General features: G+C 38.4%; 1 protein-coding gene across 1 annotated transcript; it reads left to right on the top strand.

Moving 5' to 3' along the window:
- The first annotated feature begins 19,381 nt into the window (after window positions 1–19,381).
- On the top strand, window positions 19,382–22,802 carry LOC127136895 (uncharacterized). The gene is made up of 5 exons (XM_051063405.1): window positions 19,382–19,610; window positions 19,739–20,277; window positions 21,439–21,801; window positions 21,849–22,283; window positions 22,383–22,802. Exons 1-5 carry the CDS (start codon window positions 19,382–19,384, stop codon window positions 22,800–22,802), a joined length of 1,986 nt encoding a protein of 661 aa, XP_050919362.1.
- The last annotated feature ends 3,120 nt before the right edge of the window (window positions 22,803–25,922 follow it).

Genomic DNA, 25,922 nt, shown 5'->3' with positions numbered 1-25,922 from the left:
GCAAAACTTAAGTGAATGAACCAAAAGCAAATGGCCGAATGAGGTAAAAACATGTGTTGGTCGTTTTTGGGGTTTGGCTTGGTTTTCTTGTGCAGCATGAAAACAACCCAACTAAGTGACTTTAAGACCTTGTAACTTGATGAATACATGACCAAATGACAAGGCAATGCAAACAATAGAGAGAGGGTAGGGAGCTTAACATCTTTCATATTGAACACATCTTGAAATGGTGAGTGGAAAGAGGTGAAAAATGGCCATAAAGTTCGGGTCACATGGCTGCAAAATGGTTGGGCCAGTTTGGCCAAAATGCTGTCAAAAAATTCAGCCTATGATACCAACTTTAGATGAGTGTATCTTCCAAACCAATGATCCAAATGGGGTGCTTCCAAAATGGTGTGAAAGAGGACATAACAAGGTACAACTGTCATGAAGAAAGTGTTTCCCAAAGATGCCTTGAAGTGCAAGAAATCTGGCCCATAAGTCTTGACAAATTTTGCAAATTTTGGACTTAGAAAATTTTCTAAGTGTCCTAAAATAAAGTCCTACTTTGACCAAGCATAACTTTCTCAATTTTAATCCAAATGAAACAAACTTTATATCTCTAGAAATCTTGGAACAAGAGGAACAACTTTTATGTTGGAGAAATTTTCAAATGGAGTTTGCATCTTGATGTAATATAGGCTTAAAGTGGGTGCAAAAAACCATAAAACTTGCCTTAAATGGAAGGTCAACCATTTCCAAATTTGGTAACTTTTCCAACTCCTGATTAAATGATGAATCCATGATCCAACCTTGATAAAATTTCACATGTAGGCTTCCTTAGGCATGAATTTTGAGATTCCACTTTCAAAATGTCAGGAGTTGATTTTTCTGGCCCCACAGTTGACTTTTCCCAAACTATTTGATTTCCGATTCCATTGATCGATTGAAGCACCTCTGGCTCAAATAAAGAGCTGATTTTCTGCATGTAGATCCTTGTGGACATGTGGAGGACCATGGAAATGAGTTTCACTCAAGGAATCAGAAATAAACCGATTTTATACCAAACTCTAGTTTTAGGGCAAAAATGACTAGGATCTGATTGCACTGATTGCCAATGGATCTTTCTGTGATAATTGTGGATCTTCTTAGGCCAAGATGCCTCTATAATCATGACATGAGTGAACCCTTCTACTTCCAACCAAACCTTGCCTATTGCAAATGGCCCTGAAACCCCGATTTCTGATTAACTCCATATGTACACTCTGAGAGTTCTGAATCTTCTACTGATGAACTGAGGACCATAATAAGACATATGGAACCCCTTGAGACCCTTGAGACTTGTATATTTGGAGAATGAAATTCAATTCTCAGTCTTGCTCTGTGTAGGCTCCTTCTGTTAAGGAGTGATCAATAAAACCCCGATTTCCCAAGTCACTGATGCAGTATGCAATGAGTATGACCTAGTATGATGCTAATGCGATGTGAAACACAATCCCATGCTTCCAAGAAAAATGAAAGGTAAATTTTGGGGTATTACACATTCAATGCTTTAGAATTTCTAAGGGCTAGATCATCCTCCTCCTTGGACCATTGTTCTTTAGATTTCTTATCAGTTGTGGCTTCTCCTTCTTTAGTAATTACAGGATGTACCCAACCTATTAACACAGCCTTCCAAGCCTTATTATCAAGAGATTTTAGGAAAGCTACCATTCGAGGTTTCCAATAGTCATAGTTAGATCTATCCAAAATTGGTGGCCTGTGAACAGATCCTCCATCTCTCTCCATTGTACCAGAAAGTATTGTCCCTAGATCTCACCCAGAACCAGGGCAGGATGCCTGCTCTAATACCAATTGAAATTTTGGTATCAGATATGAGATGTTGAAGGTAATGTCACGACACTAATATCTGAATAATATAAACAAGATAAAGATAAAGAATGGTAATGCAAAAGACACAAGCAATTCTTAACCCAGTTCGATACAACTCACCTACATCTGGGGGCTACCAAGCCAGGAAGGAAATCCACTAAACAGAATCAGTTCAAAGACTCTTCGTACACTTCAACAAGTTACAGTCTTTCTCACCTAATCTCTACCCGTGCAATTTCTACCTAAGCACTCTTAGATATGAGAACCCACTCACTCCCCCTCAATCACACCTGTGATTTTAAACAACAATTCCTTGTGAAAAGAAAACACTTTTCAATAACACGCACTTGATTTTACTTCACAGTTTCAATCAAGTAGACACACGCTTGATCTTGCTTAACAGCTTTGATCAAGTAGACACACATTTGATCTTGCTTAACAACTTTGATCAAGTAGAAACACACTCTTGCTTACAAGCTTTGAGTGACAAATTACAACCACAAGTCAGACCAATTCAATCATCTATGGATGACTTGAATGGCTTACAAGTCTCACGACTAAACAAGACACAAACCCTTGCTCTCTCTCAATATTTCGCTCAGTATTGGTTATGTATCAAATCAGGTTTTCCAAGTCCCTTTTTATAGAAGCTTTCAGCTGGGCTTGGACATCTTGAAAACCCTAAAACTATTTTCCAATTAAATCTTTTCATAACAGTTGGTTATATCTCTTTGGAAAATAAGTAAATCAGGTTGTAATCAATGATTGAATGCGCCTGCAAATCAGATCTTCAATCATACATAGATTGCCATTAAATGCACAATCACATAACACCTAACATTCATACTGAATGTTCTGTGTATAGGATGTCATGACATCGAGTCTGACATCCTGGAACAATCCTGTATAATTCCATAATTCCTTTTATAATTTTCAGCAGGTACATAATATCAGATGTCATGACATCGTGTATGACATCCTGAGATAATCCTGCATAATTATGTTTTCCATTTAAACTCCAGCAGGTACACATTATCAGATGCCATGACATTGTGTATGACATTCTGAAACAATCCTGCATAATTATGTTCTTGAACTCCAGCAGGTACATAGGATATCTTATGTTAAGACATCACACACAACATCTTGTGAACACTCTTTGTTTTATCAAAATTGCTGCCAACACTTAGAACCAACATATGGAATAACTGTATCACCCCACTTCAAACAGCCCCTGTAGAGACATATCTCATCAAACTGATGCCATGCTCTATGATCCTCAAATGGACGCCATATGACGTCGGCAGGTGTCAGCTCATCCAAAATAGGTCGTAAATCATCAAACGTTAGGACTCCTTGCCTATATGACCATCTCATCGCTCGAGGAAGACCACAATTATCAGCTAGTTTCCAATTATCCCCTCTTTTTCCAACAGTTGGAAAGTATTCGTGAATCCAGCACTGTTACAAAATACAAACATAATAAATAAAATAAATTAAGTTAACATATTTTATAAAATGAATCCAACACTTAATAAACAAAATTAAATTATATACCTGTAGGAGAGTAGGATATCCACCGAGTTGTTTGCAACTGAACATGGACGCATCTCCAAGATATCTATATAGGGTAACTAGTGCAGCTGCTCCCCAACTATATCATGAACATCTATCTAAGTCCGTAAACAGTAGGAGGTATCGTGCCTCTACAAGTGTAAAGGTCTTATCGGCAAAAATGATGGAACCCACCAACATCAACAGATATGCTCTGGTCGCATATGCCCAGCTGGAAGCAGCTCTATGATGTACGAATAAATCGTATAACCACTTCAACTTATAATACGAACCCCTGCAGCTACGAAAATGTGATTGTGCCTCACCTTGTGACACTCCTAAGTAGTCAACAACAAGTTCAACAACTACCTCTTTCGTGACATCCTGAGGACTCCAGAAGATACCCCTGATGGGCAAATGAAGCAGACATGAGACATCACCCAATGTAATGCTCATATCACCAAACGACATGTGAAATGAAGATGTCTCTAGATTCCATCTTTCCACAAATGCAGAGACAGGATTTGTGTCTATTTTGTTCAGACTAGTTCTCTAAAGTGAAGATAAACCAGATCTAGATACCAAACTCTCCATATGTGGTGGAAGAGCCAATGGAACCCTAGATGTCAACTTCAGTCCATGTCCAACAACCTTCAACTCTTTCTTTGGTTCTCTTTCCTAAAAATAATTAAAACACAATATAAAATATTCAACTTGTAACACCTCAAAATTTTCCCTCCTCTCTTGGGACTAGCTTAGCATATTGCATTTCATTTTGTAGGACATTAGGCATTACATATTTGCATATCATGTGAAATAAGCAAGTCATCCTCCTAGGTCTTTCTCAGAAGATGGAGAGGTTAAGAGATGCAAGCTTGAGGGTCTTATGAATTGATCATTAATCATCTGAGGTTTGTGCTTCAATTAGGGTTTTTGTTCCTCAAGGAGGTTGGGCATTATCTTGGTTGAAATAGTACACCATCATCATCATGGTTCATTATTTCTTATCAGGTTCCTTGGGATTAGGGTTTTGACCTCTGGTCAACCCTAATCAGTTGCATTCTTCTAGTCAGGGTTTTGCAAGGAGATGAGGTATTTAATGAGATGGAGATCATCATGTGATTTTATTGAGCTTGTATAAGCTAGGGTTTCATGTTGGAGTTATTTCATCAAGTGGTTGAGGCTCAAAATCATCTGTGCATGACCAATTCATCTGAGGCCCACAAAAGTCAACAAAAGTCAACTGTCAGTTCAACTGTGGATTTGGAGGTGGGAGATGGTTAGGAATACTTCATTCATGTTCAAACAAGTCTCATTTGACATTTCAAGCATCAACATTGAAGAATTTAAAGTCAGGTCAAAACTTTCCAAAAATAGAAAGTGACCTATAATTCAAACTTGTCAAAAATGGAAAGGTTTTAGCCTAACTTCAACTCAAGATTACATCATCAAGAAAGCTTCAAATGAAATTTTGTTGAACATGAAAGTTGTAGATCTTTCTCTCCCATTTCCAAAAAGTCCAAGATCATCAATTTCTCATGTGTGGTTAAGGAGATATGATCAAAACTTGACAAAATATGCATTGGACTTCAAATGGACATAACTTCTCAACCAAAGCTCCAAATTGGATGGCTCTGTTTGCATTTTTCTTCTCTTAACCTCTAGTTTCCTAATCCTACATTGCATTATATGAATTATATTCACATGAGCATTTGGTAAATCATTGGATTTTTGGAGGGAAAATATGAAATTCAAATTTTGTGCACTATTTGAATATTTCACCATTGCCATTGGCTCCAAAATGATCTTTTAAATGGATTTGAATCAAATTTCGTGCACTGTTCACATGCATTTCCATGCATAGGGTGAAAAAGCAAATTTACACTTACACTCCAAAATGTTAATTACACTTATCCATTGGCTTAAGCATGATTAAAAGAGTGATTAGCATGGCATATATAAAGCAAACCCTAACTGTTTTCAGCATGAGCTTCTCATAATTTCAAATCTAGATCCAAATCTCTCAAAATTCTCTCTAAAAATTTCTTCAAATTTCTTCAAACAATATCCATTTCTCTTGCTTGATTCATCATCTTGAAGTATCACAGAGCAAGTTTGGAGGTGGAATCATAGCAAATCGTGCTTGTTCTGTTCATGCTAGAAGCTTGAAGGCATCCATGGTGAATCAAAATTCTGTTGAAATCGTGTGCAATTAAGCTTTGATCTCTCATCCAATCAACTCTACAAGCTGCATAAAGGAAGTTTGGAGCATCACAAGGCCTGAATCACACGAATTCCAGATCTGCACTTCAAGAGGTCACCAAATCGAATCTCTCTTTTCTCAAAATTATTGTGATATTATTGTAGATCCATGTTTGCTGGTCATGCTGAGCTTTAAATCGTGAAATTCCATGCATGTTTGAATGAGTTAGGGTTGTTTAAAGTTCCATGCATGAATGATGATTGCTTTGATTCTCTTTGTATGTGTTGATTCAAGCTTAGCTATGCATGTATTCTTGATGTATGATGAAGGATCTACGTATTGATGTGTTCAATTTTGATTTCTGAGAATTTTGTTCTTGATGATCATCATTGTTCATGCATGCGCGATGAAGAAGATGAGTCCTGACTTTGGCAACGGTTTTGATTCATTTTTTGCAACGTAAATCCGTTCCTGTATGTTTCCCTAGGGCTCGCGTGTGATTGGTGCATGCTGATTGCCATGCTAATTTCCTATTGGTCCGTTGCTTTGACCGCGTATGTTGACTGCCAGCGAATAAGTGGAACGCTGCGTTTCATGCAGCCTGGCGCCATTTTTTCAAATTCAAAATAAATATTTCATTTAATCCATTTTCATGTTACATGTTTATTTCATATTTTTTTCAAACTTGCAAAAATCATATTAATTTGAAAATTAATCCAAAAATTACCAGGTTTTTTGCATTGTGATCCTTGGTTTCTCTAGTTTTTTATCATCATGATTTCACAAGTTGTGCTTGGATGGACAATTTTTGGTGTTAGGATGTTTGAACATGTATCCATTTTGTACCTTGCCATGCTTATACATTTGTGAAATGCTGGTTTTTGATCCAATGATTCTGAAAATTTGCATGATGAAACTAGACTCATTGCTTGACATTTTGGTGTTGATTTGGTATTTTTATCATTTATCATTTTTGTTTTATGATTGTTCTAAGTTGGTGTGACAATTTGTGTCACACCTTTGCTTGTTCAACTTATGTGATGTGTTTGCCTTGCCAAATGATCTCCAATTTTGTCCTGATTTTTTGTGTGATGCTTGATATGAATGTTGTGATTGCTCATGAATTGTCTTGGAATTTTTTGGACCATTTCTGATTTAATTGAGATTTTTCATTCTGGTTGATCACATTTGAGCTTTAAAATTGTCTTGAACATCAATTGATCATGAAATGGATTTACTTAATGATATTGATATGAGACCTTTTGGATTGTTTCAAGATGTGTTTGAAGTTGATTCATGTTAATTTTCAGCTTCTGTTTTGGATTTTTTCCCTACTTTTGACCCTAGGCTTTGACCTAGTGGTTTGGACTCACTGTTTGGATTGTGGATTTCAGGTTAAGAAGCACATTGCCATGATTGGAGTTGCTCACTCATTTGAGTTGATTAGTTGATTGATGTTGACTAACCTTATGTTGTTTTGTAGGATGATGCCAAGTTATTTGTGTTATGCCTATTGGCTTGTGGCTTGCACATTGTTGCCTAATGCCTTATTTGTCTGATTGTGTGATTAACTGTTGTCTGTCTGTTTGTTTGACTTGTAAACTGATTGGTTTAGATTTTTTCAGGTACCTAAGTTGCTTTGAGTTCTTTTGAACTTGCTTTGCTAGCTTGTGGGTTGCTTAACCTAGGTATAAATCTCTGACTTCATGTAGTCTGGAAGACCTGTCCTGTTATGTGGGCAGGCACCTGTCTGAAGCCCTCCTTAAGAGGCAATGCTTGTGTTTGTTTATCTTTGTGCCAAGCAGGAAAAGTCCTCTTATGAGGCAATTGGCAGATAAAAGAGATGTGCAATCCATCTCCTACTATCTAGTTGAGTCATCCACTTTGCTCACACCTTGTGTTGATGCATTGTGGATAATAACCCAAGATCTTTGTTGTGTCAGTCCTCTGTGGAGAAGAGTTCCTACTTTCTGAACTCCCACACTTTCATTTGTCTGAAGCTCTCCCAGGCCAGGGATAAGAGCTGTGAGGTCTTACCCTCACTTCCCATTTCATCTGCTTCACCCTAACTCTCAATGTTAGGGTTAAGAGCTAACTACACCTTATTCCAGTTGGCTTGTGTTTCACAGCCTAACCTTGTATGAGCCCAATTGATTGCATATAGTGTGTGTGATTGTTTATTGTGCTTGTGTTGTTTGACTGTGCTGTTTAGGATAGCTTGCTCCCTGTGCAAGTTAAATAGAAACCTTAACCTAGGACCATTGTGGATTACATGATAACTATTAGGCTCGAGTCAGTCTCCCTTCTAGTTTGTCATTTCCCAGTCTCTGGTTAGAATAGAAGTTTCTCCCATGTTAAGGGGAACTACGTCGCCCTGATCCTCATACCAGATGAGGTACGTAGGCAGGAGATCGTGTGAGATCTCTCCAGGCCCCCTTTTCCTTTTTTGTGTGTGTTTGCTTGACAGCTAGCAGACTCGAGTACCGGACTCCCTGTTAGCTTGTTTGTTCAACCTTTGTGTGCATTTGGAGTCTGACGTAAGTCCAGCGATTGGCAGTTGGTTTCCTGTGTGTGTTTGTTGGTTCGGAGTCTGACATAAGTCCAGCGATTGACAGTCGGTTTCCTGTTTGTGTTTCGTTTGGCGTGCGTGAGCCGAACTACGGTAGCTCTGATTCTCATTCCAGATGAGATACGTAGGCATAGGATGCAATATCCTAGCGAGCCAGTTCCGTCTTCTTCCGCCTGTCTTGTTATTCCAGTGTGTGTGCATGTTTTGAGCAGTTTTAGCAACCTTATCCTATCTTTCTGAGCATGGATCCCGTCGAGTACGACGGACGTGAGGGGGTGCTAATACCTTCCCCTTGCGTAACCGACTCCCGATCCTTGCAATCTCCGGTCGCGAGACCATGTCTTTTCCAGGTTTACTTCGAGCGTTTTCTTTCCCTCTTTTGGGATAAATAACGCACGGTGGCGGCTCTGTTTGTTTGTTTTTCGCGCCGGTTATTTTTCGCAGATGCGACACAACTATTATTCATTTTCAAACATATCTCGTTTATTTACCTCACCAAACCATAAATGTCGAGCAACATGATGCTCGTACTTCACCAAAAGAGACGTATCGTACGGCCCTCCTGGATATCCAGTCGGCTCAGCTACAGATGAAGATGCGTCCCGGTCTAAAGTGCGGTCTGGAATCCTACCATCTGCACCTCGTCTTCGAACCACTACAAAAAAAATATTATAAAAAAATTATTAAAAATTTTAAATAAAAAAATTAAAAATTCAAAAAAAAAACGCACCGGAACACTTCAAAGAAGAGTTCCGGTGTAGAAAAATAAAAGGATGACTACCGGAACACTTTCTAAAAGAGTTCCGTTTAGTTCATCCAAATCAGAAGTCTTTAAGAAAGAGTTCTAGTATACAACCAACCAAACCGGAAGACTTTCTAAAAGACTTCCGGTTCAATGCCCCCAAAAGGCATCAAACCGGAAGACTTTAGACAAGTGTTTCGGTATACACTATGTGAACCAAAAGACTTACTCTTAGTGTTCCGGTATACAATGACAAAAAATGCAAAAATATGTGTTTCGGAAATCTTCGCGCAAATGGGATAAAATTTCATTTCTGAAAAATATACCCTATTTATATGAGGGTATTTTGGTCAAAAAAAATATATGTAGGGGTGTGGGTATAATTGTAGGGGTATGAGGTAAAATTTTCATGTTTCTTGGGCCATAGGCCCAACCCCCTTTGCCTGATTCATCACAAACAAACCACCCGGGGTCTCCATCGACCTGAAGGAAGTAAGCACTCCAAGAATGGATTTGAACGAAACCACGCAGCAACATGAAGGAAAAAGGGAAAGAAGAGTCGATATCATACACAAGAGCTCTCACCGTCGGTGCTTGAAGCCTCTTTGTGAGCGACCAGAAATCCTCCGCACGAGACTCCCGTGAATCAGCACTTTCAACGGTGAAGCTTACGCTTTCATTTCTTCAGGTCACGGTAGCGAAGAAGAGTGAAGATCCATATTTCTTGCGACGTTATCGAACCCTTCTCATTGTTGATGACGAAGAATGGATGAGTATTTTGGCTGATTGGAATGAAGAAAATCTATTAGTGTTTTGCGCTTTTACTTGAATGTCGAGTTTCATAATCCCTGGTATGTTTTCGTCGTCCTCTCTTCTGTGTATTATGGATTCCTGTTGTGTGTGTTTCTCCTCTAATCTCTCTTTCTATTTATATTCTGCGTTTTGTGTTCTTCTTTCTTCTGTTGCACTTTTTGACTTCTCTTTTTCCCCTCTTCTGTTTCTGTTTTCGTTGTTTAGGGGAGTTATGGGAAGAGGATAAAGCGTGATGGAAAAGTCTTTGATTTGTATATCTTGGCGAGGGTTTATCGAAGTTGGAGGAGTTTGGTTATGCGAAAACAGTTATGGTGATTGTAGGAGGTTCAATCGGTTCAGTGATTTTTGAAGGTTGGTGGTGGATTTTTTGTTGAGTGTGAATTGGAGATTTAATACGGGTTGAAGGTTTGTTGTAGATTGAAGGTTCAATATATGGATCGAAGGTTCATGAACAATCAAGGGTTATGAAGATTCTGTTAGAGTTTGTTGACGGTTAGAGATTGGGAGAATTTGGTTAGAGTTTGTTATGGTTTTCGGTTAATGGTTCGAAGTTATTCGGTGGTTAGAAGTTGGAGATTAAGGAGTTGTTAGAAAAGGGTCCAATTGTGGCCGTTGTAGCTTTGTTATGGTTCTGTTATGAGTTGGTTATTCCAGTTAGTGAATGGAAGTTAGCAGGTTGAAGAGTTTTTTTATGAGGTTGGTTAGAGTTGGTGATAGTGAGAAAAAATTATGATCCTTCTATTGGTTTTTCTTCTATCCCTTTTATGGTTGGTTACAGGATTCTGTTATCGGCCTGTGGCAGTTAGAGAAGGGTTTGGAAATTGGAGGATGTTAGCCGTGGAGGTTCGAGGAAGTGAGTTTGGTTGAAGGGTAGTCATGTTATTACAGTTGAAAAGGGTTTGTTAGAGAAGCTAGTCGTGGATTTAAGTTGAAGGGTTATTGCAAGCTTTATTATGTTAGCCTGTTGGGAGATGATAAGGTAAGTTATTTGGTGGTTTCTATTTGAAGGTTTAATTCAGTTGACTGTTTTTTTATGAATTTCCTAGCTTGGCGAATTTGTCATTCAATCGATTTTGGTATGAGGTTATATTTTAGGTTGTTGGATTTTTGTTTCCTTCCAGCTCCAGTTCTGTTGAGGCTTTAAGGGCTTTTATTGAGTTCCATTTTGTTATGACTTGTCGATTTTATCGGTTGGCTTATTTAGCTCTGGTTTTTGCAGGGTCATCAAGAATTGGTTTTATTATGTGGAGAATTGGGAATTGTTTTCGAAGAATGAAATTCTGCAATTTATTGGAGGTTTGGCGGAGGTTTTGGAATGTGTTTCAATTGGGAAAGATGGTGAATTGTTATGTTGTTGAGTGAATTTCTTGCGGTTCGGTAACATGTTTCTTCATATGGCAGGATATTCCAATATCTCCTTTACTCTCGAAGATCTTCTTATTTAGAGGTTTATCCTTGAATTTGGGAACTTTAGCCATCATTTCTAGCTTCCATTGGAGTTCTGGTTCTGGTTGCGTACGAAAGGTTGGTTTTGTCATACGGTTTCGGTCGGTGTTTTGTTGAATTTTCCATTTTTCACTTGCAGGTTGTCACACCCCGATTTTGGCCCTGATTCACCTATCAGCACATTCGTCATAGTTATTGCATCTCTACATAATATAACATGCATTCCATACCGCATAGTGCCTAAAATATCAGTCGAAATATTTTTTGGGATTACAGGCGAACCGGTTGAATTAATTGACAGATGTGCATCAAATTAGTGGACGGAAAATTTTAAAATCAAGCTTGCAAATGCTAGTTTTAATCTATGTTTCGCGTCGTTTAATCTGGTATGTTCGATTTATTTTTTCGGCTAAGTTTTCGGTCACCTTTTGACCCGCCTGAGCCTTTTAACCGGTCAAAATTTATTTCAAAATTAAAGGAAACGCTGTATTTTTCTAATAAGTTTATTTCACATTGATCGTTGAGGTGCCTCTATTTTAATTTTTTGAGCATTTTTGTACTCGACTTTTATTCGTTTTTCATTCGTTTATATTTTTTCTTTAGCCAAAATAATCATTTAATTTAATTGGTATTATTCGACTCTCTGATTTGAATTTATTTTGTTTCTATTTAATTAACAATACAAAATCAAGTTAAAATATAAAAGAAAATAAGAGATGAGAACATTGGATTCTATCCTACAATAGTATCCCTCACACTCTTAGAAGTGAGGAGGGAAATTTGTTTCCCCGTGACAAATCCATTTGTTTTCCCTCATTGGCCCTTTTAGAAAATTAATTAATTTAAGGGTGGATGGTGTGAGAAAGCTAGCAATGATAGGAGCAACCATCTGTTTTAGCCCACTCACCACAACGGAAGATTCCCTCTACTCATCCACACACAACCTGACGACCTCACAGAGGATGACAAGTGTCACGTAAGGAGAGGGTACATTGGGAAATGATGAAACTTTACAAGGAGTGTAGGGAGTCTCTTTTTTTGGAGACACTGTTTACATCTCCTCTAAAATGGTTTTCTTCTGAGCATTTTTGCTTTTTCTTGAAAAGAAAAGGAAAAAGGAAGAAAAATAATTAAAGCTTTTTCTTTTCTGCTGGGAGGAATCAACGGAACCGACAACAGCTCAACCGTAACTTTCCATTACCACCGTTTCGTTTCCCTCAAAATCGCCATCCTCAACCTCCGCCGCTTAACCATAAACAACAACAATCACCATCCTTAACCTCCACTCAATCAACCATAAATTGTTCCAACACCTTAACTATTCCTCACTCGATGAGCTCCTTCCGCCGTACTCTTTATTTCACCCCAACTCCGACCACCATGAAACACAGTACATAACACCACTATAGATCCGAAGACTTCCTCTTCGAAAGAACTGTGAGCAACTTGAAATAAACGGCTACACCGTTAAGACCTTCCTCAATGGATGCAGATGCACGTTGACCATCACCTTCACGGAAGCGACCAAAATCGAAACCAGAATCGTTTCTCCGTGCCACCTGCATTTCGACCCCAACGACAACACCAAAAGCAGATCGAGCTTTCGTCAACTCTTTGTGGCTGACGCACAGTAGATCCGAGGTTCAAAGTTAAGCTTTCACTTTCGTTGGCAAGGAAGAACATTTTGGTAGTTTACTATAGCCTTGGAACTTTTCCTTTTCAATTTTTTTTTTGCATTTAATTTTACTTTTGGCTTTTATTTTATGTCTTTCTTTTAATTTTATTCTTTTTAAAAAGTATCTCTTTATTCTTCCTATTATTTATTTACTTTTTGTTTTGTTGTTTTTGTTTTCTTTCATTTTGGATTAAATCTAATTTTTTTTACTTTGAGCCCATTTAGTTCTGTTATTGGCACCTCCGTTGTGTTTTCAGTTTAGGATTAGCAGTTTAAGTCATCTATTCTTTTTTTTTACTTCAATAATTTTGTTAACTCTTTTTTTGTAAAAATTACCAAGTCTTTTGTAAATGATATCAGGCTTGTTGACGTTTAATTCCATTTGGTTCAGATTGAAGTTTTGTTGAATAGTGGCTTCGGTAATTTCATGTCGTCACGCCACCAAAGATCTAATACATTAATAGAATATTTCACCGCGTTTCGAGCTTTGCATACGACATTCTAACTTGGTTGTCGCTATGTACAAACCGGTTTAGGAGCAGACGTTGGCGGATTCAAAAAAAAAAATTATTGTTTTTTTATTCTACTTTGTCACTTGTTAGAGTTTTGATGAAATTGGATGATTTTGTTAACTATTTTTAATTAACTTAAGTATTTGATTATATTAATCAAATAATTTTGATAATTATTTTTAATTACCTTAATTAGACCACTTAATTGAATTTTAATCTTTTTTTTGTTAATAAAAAAAATAGACCAATTTTATTCTACACTCATAGTTTTATTATCACTTAACAACACAAATTTAATTTCACTCAACTTCATCATTAATTCAAAACCGCTTTAAACCACTAGAATCACACATTTCTCAATTCAAAGTCGAGCCTCCATTCCCATACCCTTGTAAGTCGATTGCTTTTAAGCATCACCATCAATCTCACGTAGCTTACTCTTGGGCTTTCTTACAATGAGACCGTTCTCTCGCACCTACACTCATGCATTGTTTATTCGTTGATTGGGCCTGATTTAATTATTTCAATATTTTGAATCCCCATTCGACAAAATGTACTCCCATTCCCATGACGTGTAATAATTTTACTGTTTTTATTTCTTTATTGCTTGATTGTTTAGCTAGTTACTAACACAAGAATAAAATTAATTTCTTTTCAAACAGATCAAAAATAACGACTCGATCTAACGTCGAGTATTTTTATCAATAAATAAACCTATCCATTTCTATCCATCCATTTCTATCTATTCCATTTCTTTCAAACCTACATTCAAATTTTTCTTAATCGTCCATCAAATACTTGATACAACATCAAGTCATGTTCATAATAAAACTCAAAAATACTTAATTCTTATCAAATACTTTTCAATAAAAATGGAAATGGAACATGGTGGATACCACGCACTCCTGAGACTAGGATTCAAGATGGATATCTCGCCTATCTTAGTTCTCACCATCATCCAAAATTGTCAATGCGGTTTCTTCAAACCCTTTCTCAATCAAATTAAAAAAACACTTAATACTTATTAAATACTTTTGCAAATAAGATGGAAATGGTACGTGATGGATACCACGCACTCCTGAAACTAGGATTCGAGATGGATATCTCGCCCATCCAAGTTCTCGCCATTACTCAAAATACAAAACCAATCAAATTCTTTTCTTGTCGCCGTGCGATTGACCCTTAAACCCTTTATCAAACGAAAGGTGTTTTGTTTCAAGACGATGCAAAGTAATGTTTCATCCACTTGAACGTGTGAGTAAGCTTGCGACGTTTCCCATGAATGTTGATTTGTAAATCCATTCGGTCGTGATGCGAATGTACTCTTCTCTACTTGTTTTGGGTAGTCGAACAATGTTTTTGCCGATCGACACAAAGTAGCTTTCTCTAAAATCGACCAACAAAGAAACATTTTTCTACCCATAACTACGTAAGCCTTGAGTTTTCTATTGCACATGGAGATACGTAGGAGCAGGATTCGTAAATCTTGTCAGACCCATTAATAAAAAACTTAGGTTTAGTCCCCTTTATTGAAAATCTAAAAACATTTTGCTCTCTTCTGCTCTTCCTTTCCCACCTAATAACTTGAGAAAGCCTAACATTTCAAACTAACACTAACGCGCACAACTAACCTAACGGTTCTCGTTGAGTACAATGGACGTGAGGGGTGTTAATACCTTTCCCTTGCGTAATCGACTCTCGAACCCTGATTTGGTTGCGACGACCATAATCATTGTCGTTCTTTCTTGGGTTTTATCGATATTTCCCCTTTCCTTTTTAGGAATAAATAAAGTTCAATGGCGACTATGTTCAGTCCATCATTGCGAGTGTGCGATTACGCTTCGCTAGGTTGTTCTCCCACATTTTTTCCGAGGTACGACAAATGGCGACTCTGCTGGGGAATGTCGTTCCCTAAGTGAGTTAAGCCTAGTTAGGACGTTTGTGTGCTTTTGTTTGTTTAATTGTGTGGCTTTTCTTTATTGCTTATATTATCTTTATTGTTATATTGATATATCTGTTGTATATTGGCTCCATTTTGATGTTGGTATTTGGATGTTATGATTGCAAACCATGTGGGAAAGACTCTACACCCGACTCTAGAGTGAAAAACATAAGATAAGATGATGGTTGAGTAGTACAGACTCCCGAGGTGAATACTTCGTAAGAGTCGGTATAAGAACCTCACTTAGAGTAAATCCTTTTGCAAATATTGTCGCCCGAGGTGAATACTTCATAAGCTTCAATATTTCAAAGGGGTCAATGACTCTAAGGACCTTTTAGAACATTTAACCTTTGGCAAACTAGGAATGATGGTTGTGTAGTATGGATACGCGAGGTGAATACTTCGTAAGAATCGGCACGAGAACCTCGCTCAGAATAGATTCTCTAGATGGAGTTGACGATCGAAAAGTATTTTCTGTAAGTGTCAAACATTCTTTCAAATCCATGACTCTGAGTACCCTATCTAAAACCAAGTTGATGGTTGCGTAGTATGGACTCCTGAGGTGAATACTTCGTAAGAGTCGGTACAAGAACCTCACCCAGAATAGATTCCCTTGATGAAGTTGATGACCGGAAAGCATTTTCCGTAAGCGTCAAACATTCTTGTGAATCAGTGACTTTGGGGGTCCTTTGTAACAAAACCCTAGATCATACCCGGTGAGAACCCCATTTTGGGGAGCAATCAGATTTATCCATACCTCGGACCTTTGAACCTGTACCAAAAAAAAACATTGCATCCATCCATTCATTGCATACACATAAAAAGCAAAACTCTTAGTTTGTTTCACATTGTTTTAGGAATTCAAGACTTGTTAGCAAAATGAAACCTGAGAGATGAAACAATTTTCAGTTCAAATACAAGAAAGTGGACCTTGCCAGCCTGCAGAAGTTGAGTGCCAAAGTGACATCGATCAAACTCAACAACTTTGTGCAAGACTATGGAAGAATTTTGGACATCTTAGATGATAAGATAGACGTGATGATTGCGGTGACTATTGCTCAGTTCTATGATCCACCTCTACGTTGTTTCACATTTTCTGACTTCCAATTGGCTCTTACCTTGAAGTAGTTTGAGAGGATCATAGGCCGGAATTTGAAGGATCATAATCCATTTCCTAAGTTTGATGAAGGTATTCCTCCCAAGAGGATAGCTTTAGCTTTGGGTTTATAGGTTTCAGAAGTCGTGGACAATTGGGATGTGAAGGGAGCTTTCGATGGTCTTTTTAGGAAGTTCTTGGAAGATCAAGCTAAGAATATGGAAAAAGAGGGGAATTGGAAAGCTTTCTATGTTGTGTTAGCTGTGTTGGTATATGGGATAGTTCTCTTCCCAAATATTAACCACTTTGTGGACCATCTGGCTGAGAGGATCTTTCACTCTGGTAACCCTGTACCGTTCCTCCTAGCAGACCTTCATTATGCTCTCCATGAGTGTCATGAGACGAAGGGAGGAACCATTTTATTTTGTGCACAGCTGTTGCATGCCTAGTTTAGATCTCATATGCCCGAAGAAGGCCCTTTTGTCTCAAAGGAGCTCAAACCCTCTCAGAAGTTAGCTTCTCTCACCTCCAATCATGTTAAGTGGTATATCAGGGATTGGGAAACCGAGGATGTTATTGTCAGCATTGAAGACTTACCCAATGTACCTTTGATAGGAACCAAGGGTTGCATCAACTACAACCCCGTGTTATCCTTGAGGCAACATGGTTACCCTATGAATGGCCCTCCAAAAGCTGAAGCTTCAGAGCCCTTCATCTTGCACAGCGCTGAAGAAAATCACCCCACGGTGAAGAAGATCAAGAGGTCATGGCAAGCAATTATCAGAAAGGGTAAGGAATTAGGTAAGAGAAATGTCATCGCTCGAGAGCCTTATACTTGTTGGGTGAGAGAGAGGGTTCAAATGGTTAAACTCTTTTTTCCATTTGATCCTTCTATCTATCAGTTGGTTCCTGAGCCAGAACCTATATTACCTGAGGATGTGGAGAAGCTTAGTGCCCGTATTAAGGAGCTGGAGTTGGAGAATACTAACTTGAGGGTTAAGCTTGGCCGAGTCTCGGTAGAGAATGGAAATTTGAAAGATGGTCGGCAGAAGAAGGACAAATAACTTGAAATTTCCAACAAAAGGGCCAGGGAGTCTGAGGCAAAGAGAGAAAAGTTCGGACAAGCGCTCTACAGTACTAAATCTATGTTCAAGACGAAGGAGGAAGAGTTGGATAAAATTATACTCTGGATCCAAAAGCTCAACAAAACTCTGGAGTTGACTCTTGAAATGAAGAGGGAAGCACGTCTGATTTCTGAGATTCATACTCGTGAACTTGAGAACACCATTCAAAAGTACAAGGATGCTTGGGAACGTGAGAAGTTAAGGACTGAAGAGTCGGAAAGAGTTTGCACACGTTTGAACTATCAGTTAGAATAAGCCAATGCTATGATCCAGGCACTTGAGGGTGTGGATCAGGATGTTGCCTATCTGATGTTGTTGAGTGAGTGTATATACTAGAGGAACCTCTATAGGGACATAAAGGTGACCAAGGCTGAAGACTTACGCATCATTCAAGACCTCCAAGGACTTTACACTTAGTGTAAAGGCAAATTTTTGAGGTTGTCCAGATTTACAAATTCCATCATGCAGGAGTTACCTGAGAAATTGCAAGAAGTTGATTGGTGCATGTGTCCAGAGAACACTTTGCATCAAGTTTTTAATTTCATTAAATTTTGTAAGACGATGTTGGAAGGGCTGACTACCGACCTTGCTGCGGTTCGGAAAGCCCGTATGTCGTGGGAATTTTGTTTGTATTTGAAATTTGTTCTAAATTAATGAAAATCGCTTTTGGGATTCATTTTATTGTGTTGATTTATTACTTTAAATACTTGCAAACAAATGTTGTGGCATTTCTGAAATGAATAACTGAAACTAACCAAGAGTTTTGCAAACAAGATGCATCCATACACGCATTCATACATTTTCAAAATAGAGTCTCACTCCGTCCTTTCTTCCTCCAGTTTCACGCTGAATCTTTAACACCCGTACAATACTCGCGCCCGAACAAGACAAAGGATGGCTGAATAAGAGCAAGAGAGCGCCCGAGTTAGAGCTGAATTAGACGAGATCAAGGGGGGCATATCCCAGATGAGAGAAATGCTACAAGCTTTAACCTTCAGATTTGAGGCTCCGCAAGCGACCGTGATTTCAGAGATCACGGGCCCAGCAGTCGAAGTCCAGCTTCAGAGGTCGTTACCTTTAACCCTTCCTCCATATGGGCTACATTACGACTTCATCCCTCGAGCGGAAGTAGTAAATGACATGGGGAAATTTGTCCAACAAGTTGTGCCATTGCCGGTTTACACCGATGCACATCCAGTCATCCACACCGTTGCTCCACCAGTTGTCTATGCTAGGCATGTTCCACACTTTGAGGATCAACAACATCTGTATCAGACGGCCGAATCAACCGTTAGCGGTGACGAAGTGAGATTTGAAGATTTCAGAGAAGTGAAGGAGAATATGCAACTTCTTGAGAAAAAGTTTTGAGCATTGGAAGGAGACCATGTCTTTGGTTCTGCTGCCAAAGAAATATGCCATGTATCAGGGTTGGTGATTCTGGCCAAGTTTAAAACTCCAGATTTCTACAAGTACAAGGGGCATACTTGCCCAAAGAGCCATCTCATCATGTATTACCGTAAAATGGCTGCTCACGTGGAAGACGACAAGCTGATGATCCACTGTTTCCAAGATAGCTTGAGTGGGGCTCCTTCCAAGTGGTATTTGAGTCTGGATCAAAGTAGGATCAGATGTTTCCAAGACCTATCAGACGCGTTCATCAAAAACTACAAATACAACATGGACATGGCGCCTGATAGAAGACAGTTGCAAAGCATGTTCCAGCATGACAAGGAGTCCTTCAAGGAATATGCTCAGAGATGGAGGGAACTGGCTTCTCAAGTTGAACCACATCTTGCTGAAAAGGAATTGGCTTAGCTATTCATCGACATTGTCCAACCCCAATTCTATGAGAAGATGGTTGGAAGTGATTCCTTGGGATTCTCTGAGCTTGTTGCTATAGGAGCTCGTGTTGAATATGGCTTAAGAAATGGTAAACTTGCAGCTGTGGTTGGAACTTCAAGCGATAATCCGAAGAAGTTCTCTGGAGGGTTTCTAGAAAGAAGGAAGGTGAAACTAATGATGTGTCTATTGGACAAGGAAGAGCCCCTCCAAGAAGGAGACAACAACAATATTCACAACAGCAGTATGTTTAACAACCCTTTCCATATCAACAACCTATGTATCCCATTCAGAATGCCCCACAACCATACGTAGCCGCTGTGACGCCCGCCTTTAATCAACAACCTTCTCAGGCTTATCAACAACCTCCAGTTTATCGACCTGCTCCAGCTCGACAACGTGCTCCTGCTCCCCTAGTTTATCAGCAAGCATCAGCCGCTCCTGCCTATCAACAACCGAGAGCTCAGGCTCCAAGACAAAATGCTCCGAATCAAAACAGGAGGCAGGGGGATAGGGCAACCTTCAATCCAATTCCAATGTCGTATATTGAGCTTTATCCCTCTCTATTGCAAAAAGGTTTGGTGGTTCCTAGACCTATGGGACCTCCACCTGATTGTTTGCCTCCATGGTACAACCCTAATGCACATTGTCCTTTTCATGAGGGTGCCCCCCGGCATGACCTAGAGGGTTGCTATGCTTTGAAGCATAGGATTCGTGAGCTTATCGATAGCAAGATTCTATCTTTTAGGGATATGGGACCAAACGTGAAGAATAACCCTCTTCCTCCCCATGGAGACCCTACAGTGAATGCAATTGAAGATGCCGCTGATGGAGTTATGGTTGAGAAGGTTGATGATGTTAAGACTCCTTTGGCAGTCCATGCCCGATTGGTGGAAGCTGGCCTGATTAACGTTAGTCATGACAATTGTGAAGAGTGTGACATACATCCAAGGGGATGTCAGGTGGTACGTGATAATATTCAAGACTTGATGACCAAATGAATGCTTCAAATCTCCAGTGTTGCAAAGAATGAAGATGTGTCGGTAATTGAACCTTGTTTCAATCTAGGGGTGTGCAAAAATATGGTTAACCAAACTATATGACTAAACTGAATTGCATTGCACCATAAAATAACTAAACCACTTGAATGGTTAATAAACTGAACCATTTAAATTAACCAATTATAATTCAGTTTAAAATTGGTTCATAACCAGTTTTCTTTTATAAATTGTTTTAATTATAATTTTTTTAATAAAAAAAAATTAATGAGAGTGAAAAAAATGGAAATTAAAAATATTTATAAATATGAAAAGTAAAAAATATTTTATTGAAAATTAAAAATAAAATTATAAAAAATATATAGTTTTTTTAGAAAAAAAAATTGAAAATAAAGTATTTTGTATTCCATAAAATAAAAAATATTTTTTTTCTGAAAATAATTATTTTTATTCATTAAAAAATTATAATTAAATTTGAAATAAAAAAATATTTTTTTCAGAAAAATAAAAAATTATTGTTTTTTGAAATAAAAAAATCTGGAAAAATATTTTTTTTTTAAATAAAAATTTCAAAATAAAATAATTTTTGTATTGAAATTTTTCCCCAAAACTTTTGAAATATAAAAATAATTGTTTTTTATTTTATTTTTCCGAAAATAAAGTTCGAAAAAAAATTATTCTGGATTTTTTTCCCCGAAAAATTAAAATCAAAATTTTTTTAAAAAAAAAAATTTTTTGCATGGAATTTTAAAAATATTTATTCCAGTTCTTTTTTCAGAAAAATAAGAATTTTAATTAATTTTTTAAAAAAAAAATTTAAATAAATATTTTCAAATATTATTATTTTTTTAAATTAATTATTTTTTATGAAATTCAAAAATTTGATTTTAAAAAGAGTTCAAATTATAAAATTGGTTTATAATTGCAAACTGATTATAAACTAGTTTATAAATACAAACCAGCTATAAACTAGTTTTAAACTGAATTGAAATCATTTTAGCAATTAACTGCATTTTTTTTAAAATGGTTATTATAAACTGAACTGAACTATAAATGTGGTTTGGTTCAGTGCAGTTCATGAACCACGAACACCCTTACTTCAATCTACTTGAACCAGTTGAAATCCCTTACTACAGTAATAGAGTGGTGTCTTCGAATAGTCATTTGTCACCTGTTGAGATTTGTATGCCTACGCCATTTCCATATGAAAGCACCAAAGTTGTGCCTTGGAAATATGAGATTACCGCTATGGACAAGGTCGTTGAAGGAAGTGAAGACAGTGAAGTGACAGAAACTGCGAATGAGGACGTCACCAACATTACAGGAGTGAGCAGAATGACCCGTAATGGTCGGATTTATACGCCTGAATTCAATGTGACCCCTCAAGCTCCACCCAAGGAATCTACCATTATAGATCCTGCTAAAGAGCCCGAAGTGGTCCAATCTGAATATGTTGTTGAATTCTTGAAGTTGAATTCTTGAAGTTGATCAAGAAAAGTGATTACAAGGTTGTGGATCAACTGCATCAGACATCATCTAAGATTTTTATTATATCTCTGTTATTGAACTCCCAAGCCCATTGGGAGGCTTTGTTGAATGTGCTTTCCCAAGCTCATGTAACACAAAGCATAACAGTAGACCAATTTGGTGGGGTGGTTGCAAACATCACAGCTTGCAATACTTTAAGCTTTAATGGAGAAGAATTACCTGAAGATAGACAAAATCACAATCGTGCTCTCCATATCTCAGTAAAGTGCAAAGATGGTGCTTTGGCAAGAGTCTTGGTTGATACAGGATCTTCTTTAAATGTGATGCCAGAGAGAACACTTGCTAAGTTATCTTATCAAGGACCAGCTATGAAGCCCAATGCCTTAATAGTGAAAGCTTTTGATGGTTCCCGGAGAACCGTGATTGGAGAGGTAGAACTGCCCATATTGATTGGCCCTCATATATTCCTGATTAATTTCCAAGTCATGGATATTAATCCGGCGTATAGCTGCTTATTCAGGCGTCCCTAGATTCATGCTGCAGGGGCAGTCACCTCCACTCTACATCAGAAAATGAAGTTTGTGATGGACAATCAACTGACCATCATTTCTGGGAAAGAGGACTTTTTGGTTAGTCACTTTTCATCCTTCAGATATATCGAGGCTGATGAGGATGCTTTGGAAACTTCTTTCCAAGCTCTTGAAATAGCGAATGCCACTTTTGGGGATATGAAGGATCCTATTGGGAAAGCTTGTTCATTTTTCACTTCTCTGAAAAGCGTGAAGTCTAGCATTGAAGGAGGAAACCCTGAAGGTTGGGGTCAGCTTATTGATGTTCGTGAGAAGCATGATCGCTTTGGTCTGGGATATGTGCCTTTCGCTGCGAAAGGAGCCCGAGTCCCTACAAAGGACAACACCCAAAGCATCCAGGAAGTTTTCCTCAGCACATGATTCATCCATGGATATCAGGTCAACGCAATTGGAGATAGCACCGAAGATGAAGATGAGCCATGTTTGGTTTACCGGTGTGAGACAACTTTGAACAATTGGAAGGCGGTTGAGATCCCCGAAATTTTTCCTTTGTCAAAGTAATAATATTTTTTTTGAGTCCTTAGCTCTGCCCAAGGCTAATGGATCATGTTGTAGGGCCCCTTTTCATTTTCAAATAATCATTATTAGTGAATAAAAGGCATTTTGTTAAATTCGTGTTATTCATTTATTTGCCCTCTCTTAAGAAAATGGCAATTTTTTTTCCATTTGTGCATATTTTATTTTTACTTTTTAAAAAAAACCAATCATTCAAACATGCAGAATAAATGATAACTCCGTTGAATCCAGTGACTCTACTCCCTCTCATAACTTTGACTCCCTTATCTACCAAGCGGAAGAAGAGGGTGAAGAAGGTTGTTACATCCCCGACGAATTGGCAAGGCTGCTCGAGCATGAGTCCAAAGCCCTTCAGCCACATGAAGAACCGGTGGAAACAATCAACCTTGGCACAAAGGAAGAGAAGAAAGAAGTCAAAGTCGGCACCACACTTGAAGCAAGCGTCAAAGAGAGATTGATTAAGCTGCTACAAGAATATGTGGATGTATTTACATGGTCATACCAGGATATGCCAGGCCTGGACACCGACATCGTTGAACACAAGTTGCTTCTTCAGCCAGACTGCCCGCCAGTAAAACAGAAACTCCAAAGAATAAGAGAAGATATGGCTCTGAAGATTCGTGAAGAAGTCAAACGAAAATTTGATGATGTTTTCCTCGCAGTGGCGAAGTACCCATAATGGGTAGCTAATATTGTACTTGTGCATAAGAAGGATGGCAAGGTGAGGATGTGTGTTGACTATAGGGGTCTGAATAAAGCTAGCTCAAAGGACGATTTCCCTCTACCACACATTGATACTCTGGTAGATAACACTGCAAGTTTTGCTGTATTTTCCTTTATGGATGGATTTTCTGGATACAATCAAATCAAGATGGCTCCAGATGACACGGAGAAGACCACTTTTATTATCCCTTGGGGCACGTTTTGCTACAAGGTGATTCCTTTCGGTCTCAAAAATGTCGGGGCAACTTACCAAAGAGCTATGGTCACTCTTTTCCATGATATGATGCATAAGGAGATAGAGGTCTATATCGATGACATGATCGTTAAATCTCAGAATGAAGAAGATCATATGAACCATCTGAATAAGCTGTTTGAACGCCTCAGGAAGTTTAGACTACGATTAAACCCTGCAAAATGCACATATGGGGTCCGTTCGGGGAAGTTGCTCGGTTTCATCGTTAGTCAACGAGGTATTGAGGTAGACCCAGATAAGGTCCGAGTTATACAAGAAATGTCTGCTCCACGCACCGAGCGAGAAGTTAGAGGTTTCCTTGGACGTTTGAATTACATATCAAGGTTTATCTCACATATGTCGGCCAAGTGTGAGCCAATCTTTAAATTGCTTCGAAAAGATCAAGCTATTGAATGGAATTCTGATTGTCAAAGCTCTTTTGAGAAGATCCGTCAATACTTGCAAGAGCCTCCTATTTTTATTCCACCTGTCCCAGGGAAGCCATTAATCATGTATCTGGCTGTGCTTGAAGGGTCAATGGAATGCGTGCTGGGGCAACATGACGAAATTGGTCGGAAAGAACATGCTATTTACTATATGAGTAAAAAGTTTACTGATAGTGAAAGTCGATATTCGCTTTTGGAGAAGATTTGTTGCGCGCTAGCATGGGCCGCTCGTCGTTTGAGGTAGTATATGATTTGCCATACTACTTTGTTGATCTCGAAAATGGATCCAATAAAGTATATCTTTAAGAAACCCACCTTAACTGGAAGACTTGCCCATTGGCAGATGCTCTTGTCAGAATACGACATCCAGTATGTAACCCAGAAAGCAATCAAGGGAAGTGTTTTAACAGAGTATCTCGCTCACCAACCATTTGAAGATTATTAGCCATTGAAGTTTGATTTCCCCGATGAGGATATAATGGTAATAAAGGATTGTGAGATCCCAGACCCAGATGAAGGACCAGAACCAGCATCTCGATGGAGGCTCGCGTTCGATGGCTCCTCCAATTACAGTGGTCATGGTGTGGGAGTTGTTTTGATGAATCCAAATGGTGGCTTTACCCCTTTCACAACAAGGTTGTGCTTTGATTGTACGAAAATCAAGTGGCTGACGCTTTCGCAACATTAGCATCAATGTACCAAGTCAGATTCCGTAATGAAGCTCAACTTATTCGAATCGAGCGAAGAGATGAGCATGCTTACTGTCAACTGACTGAAGAACAAATTGATGGTAAACCATGGTTTCATGAAATCAAACGATATCTTCTAAGTCAAGAGTATCCATAAGATGCTACATTGTTGGATAAGAAAATGGTGAGGAGGTTGTCATCCAAATTCTTTTTGAGTAATGATGTGCTTTACAAGAGAATCCATGACATGGTTCTGCTCATATGCGTGGATAGACATGAAGCACACATGTTAATCAAGGAGATACATGAAGGATCCTTTGGAACCCATGCTAATGGACATGCTATGGCCAAGAAAATTTTGAGAGTTGGCTATTACTGGTTGACCATGGAGTCCAATTGTTGTAGCTATGCTAGGAAATGTCATAAATGCCAGATTTATGCTGACAAAGTGCATGTACCGCCAACACTGCTGAATGTTTTGACATCGCCTTGGCCCTTCTCGATGTGGGACATCGACATGATTGGTGTTATAAAGCCTAAGGCTTCAGATGGTCATCGCTTCATCCTGGTTGCCATCGATTACTTTACTAAATGGGTTAAGGCTGTTTCCTACACCAATGTGACGAGACATGTGGTCGCTCGCTTTATCAAGAAGGAGATTATTTGCCGCTATGGAATCCCAAGCAAGATCATCACCGACAACGGTTCAAACTTGAACAATAAGACAATGACAGAATTATGTGAGAATTTCAAGATTGACCACCATAATTCTTCTCCATATCGTCAAAAGATGAACGGTGATGTGGAAACTGCCAACAAAAACATCAAGAAGATCCTGCAAAAGATGGTGGAAACTTATAAGGATTGGCACGAG

This window comes from Lathyrus oleraceus, chromosome 4 (assembly GCF_024323335.1).
Source record: "Lathyrus oleraceus cultivar Zhongwan6 chromosome 4, CAAS_Psat_ZW6_1.0, whole genome shotgun sequence".
Lineage (NCBI taxonomy): Eukaryota > Viridiplantae > Streptophyta > Magnoliopsida > Fabales > Fabaceae > Lathyrus > Lathyrus oleraceus.
Note: the sequence above shows the minus strand (reverse complement) of the source record. Positions and strands in the feature narration are given on the sequence as shown.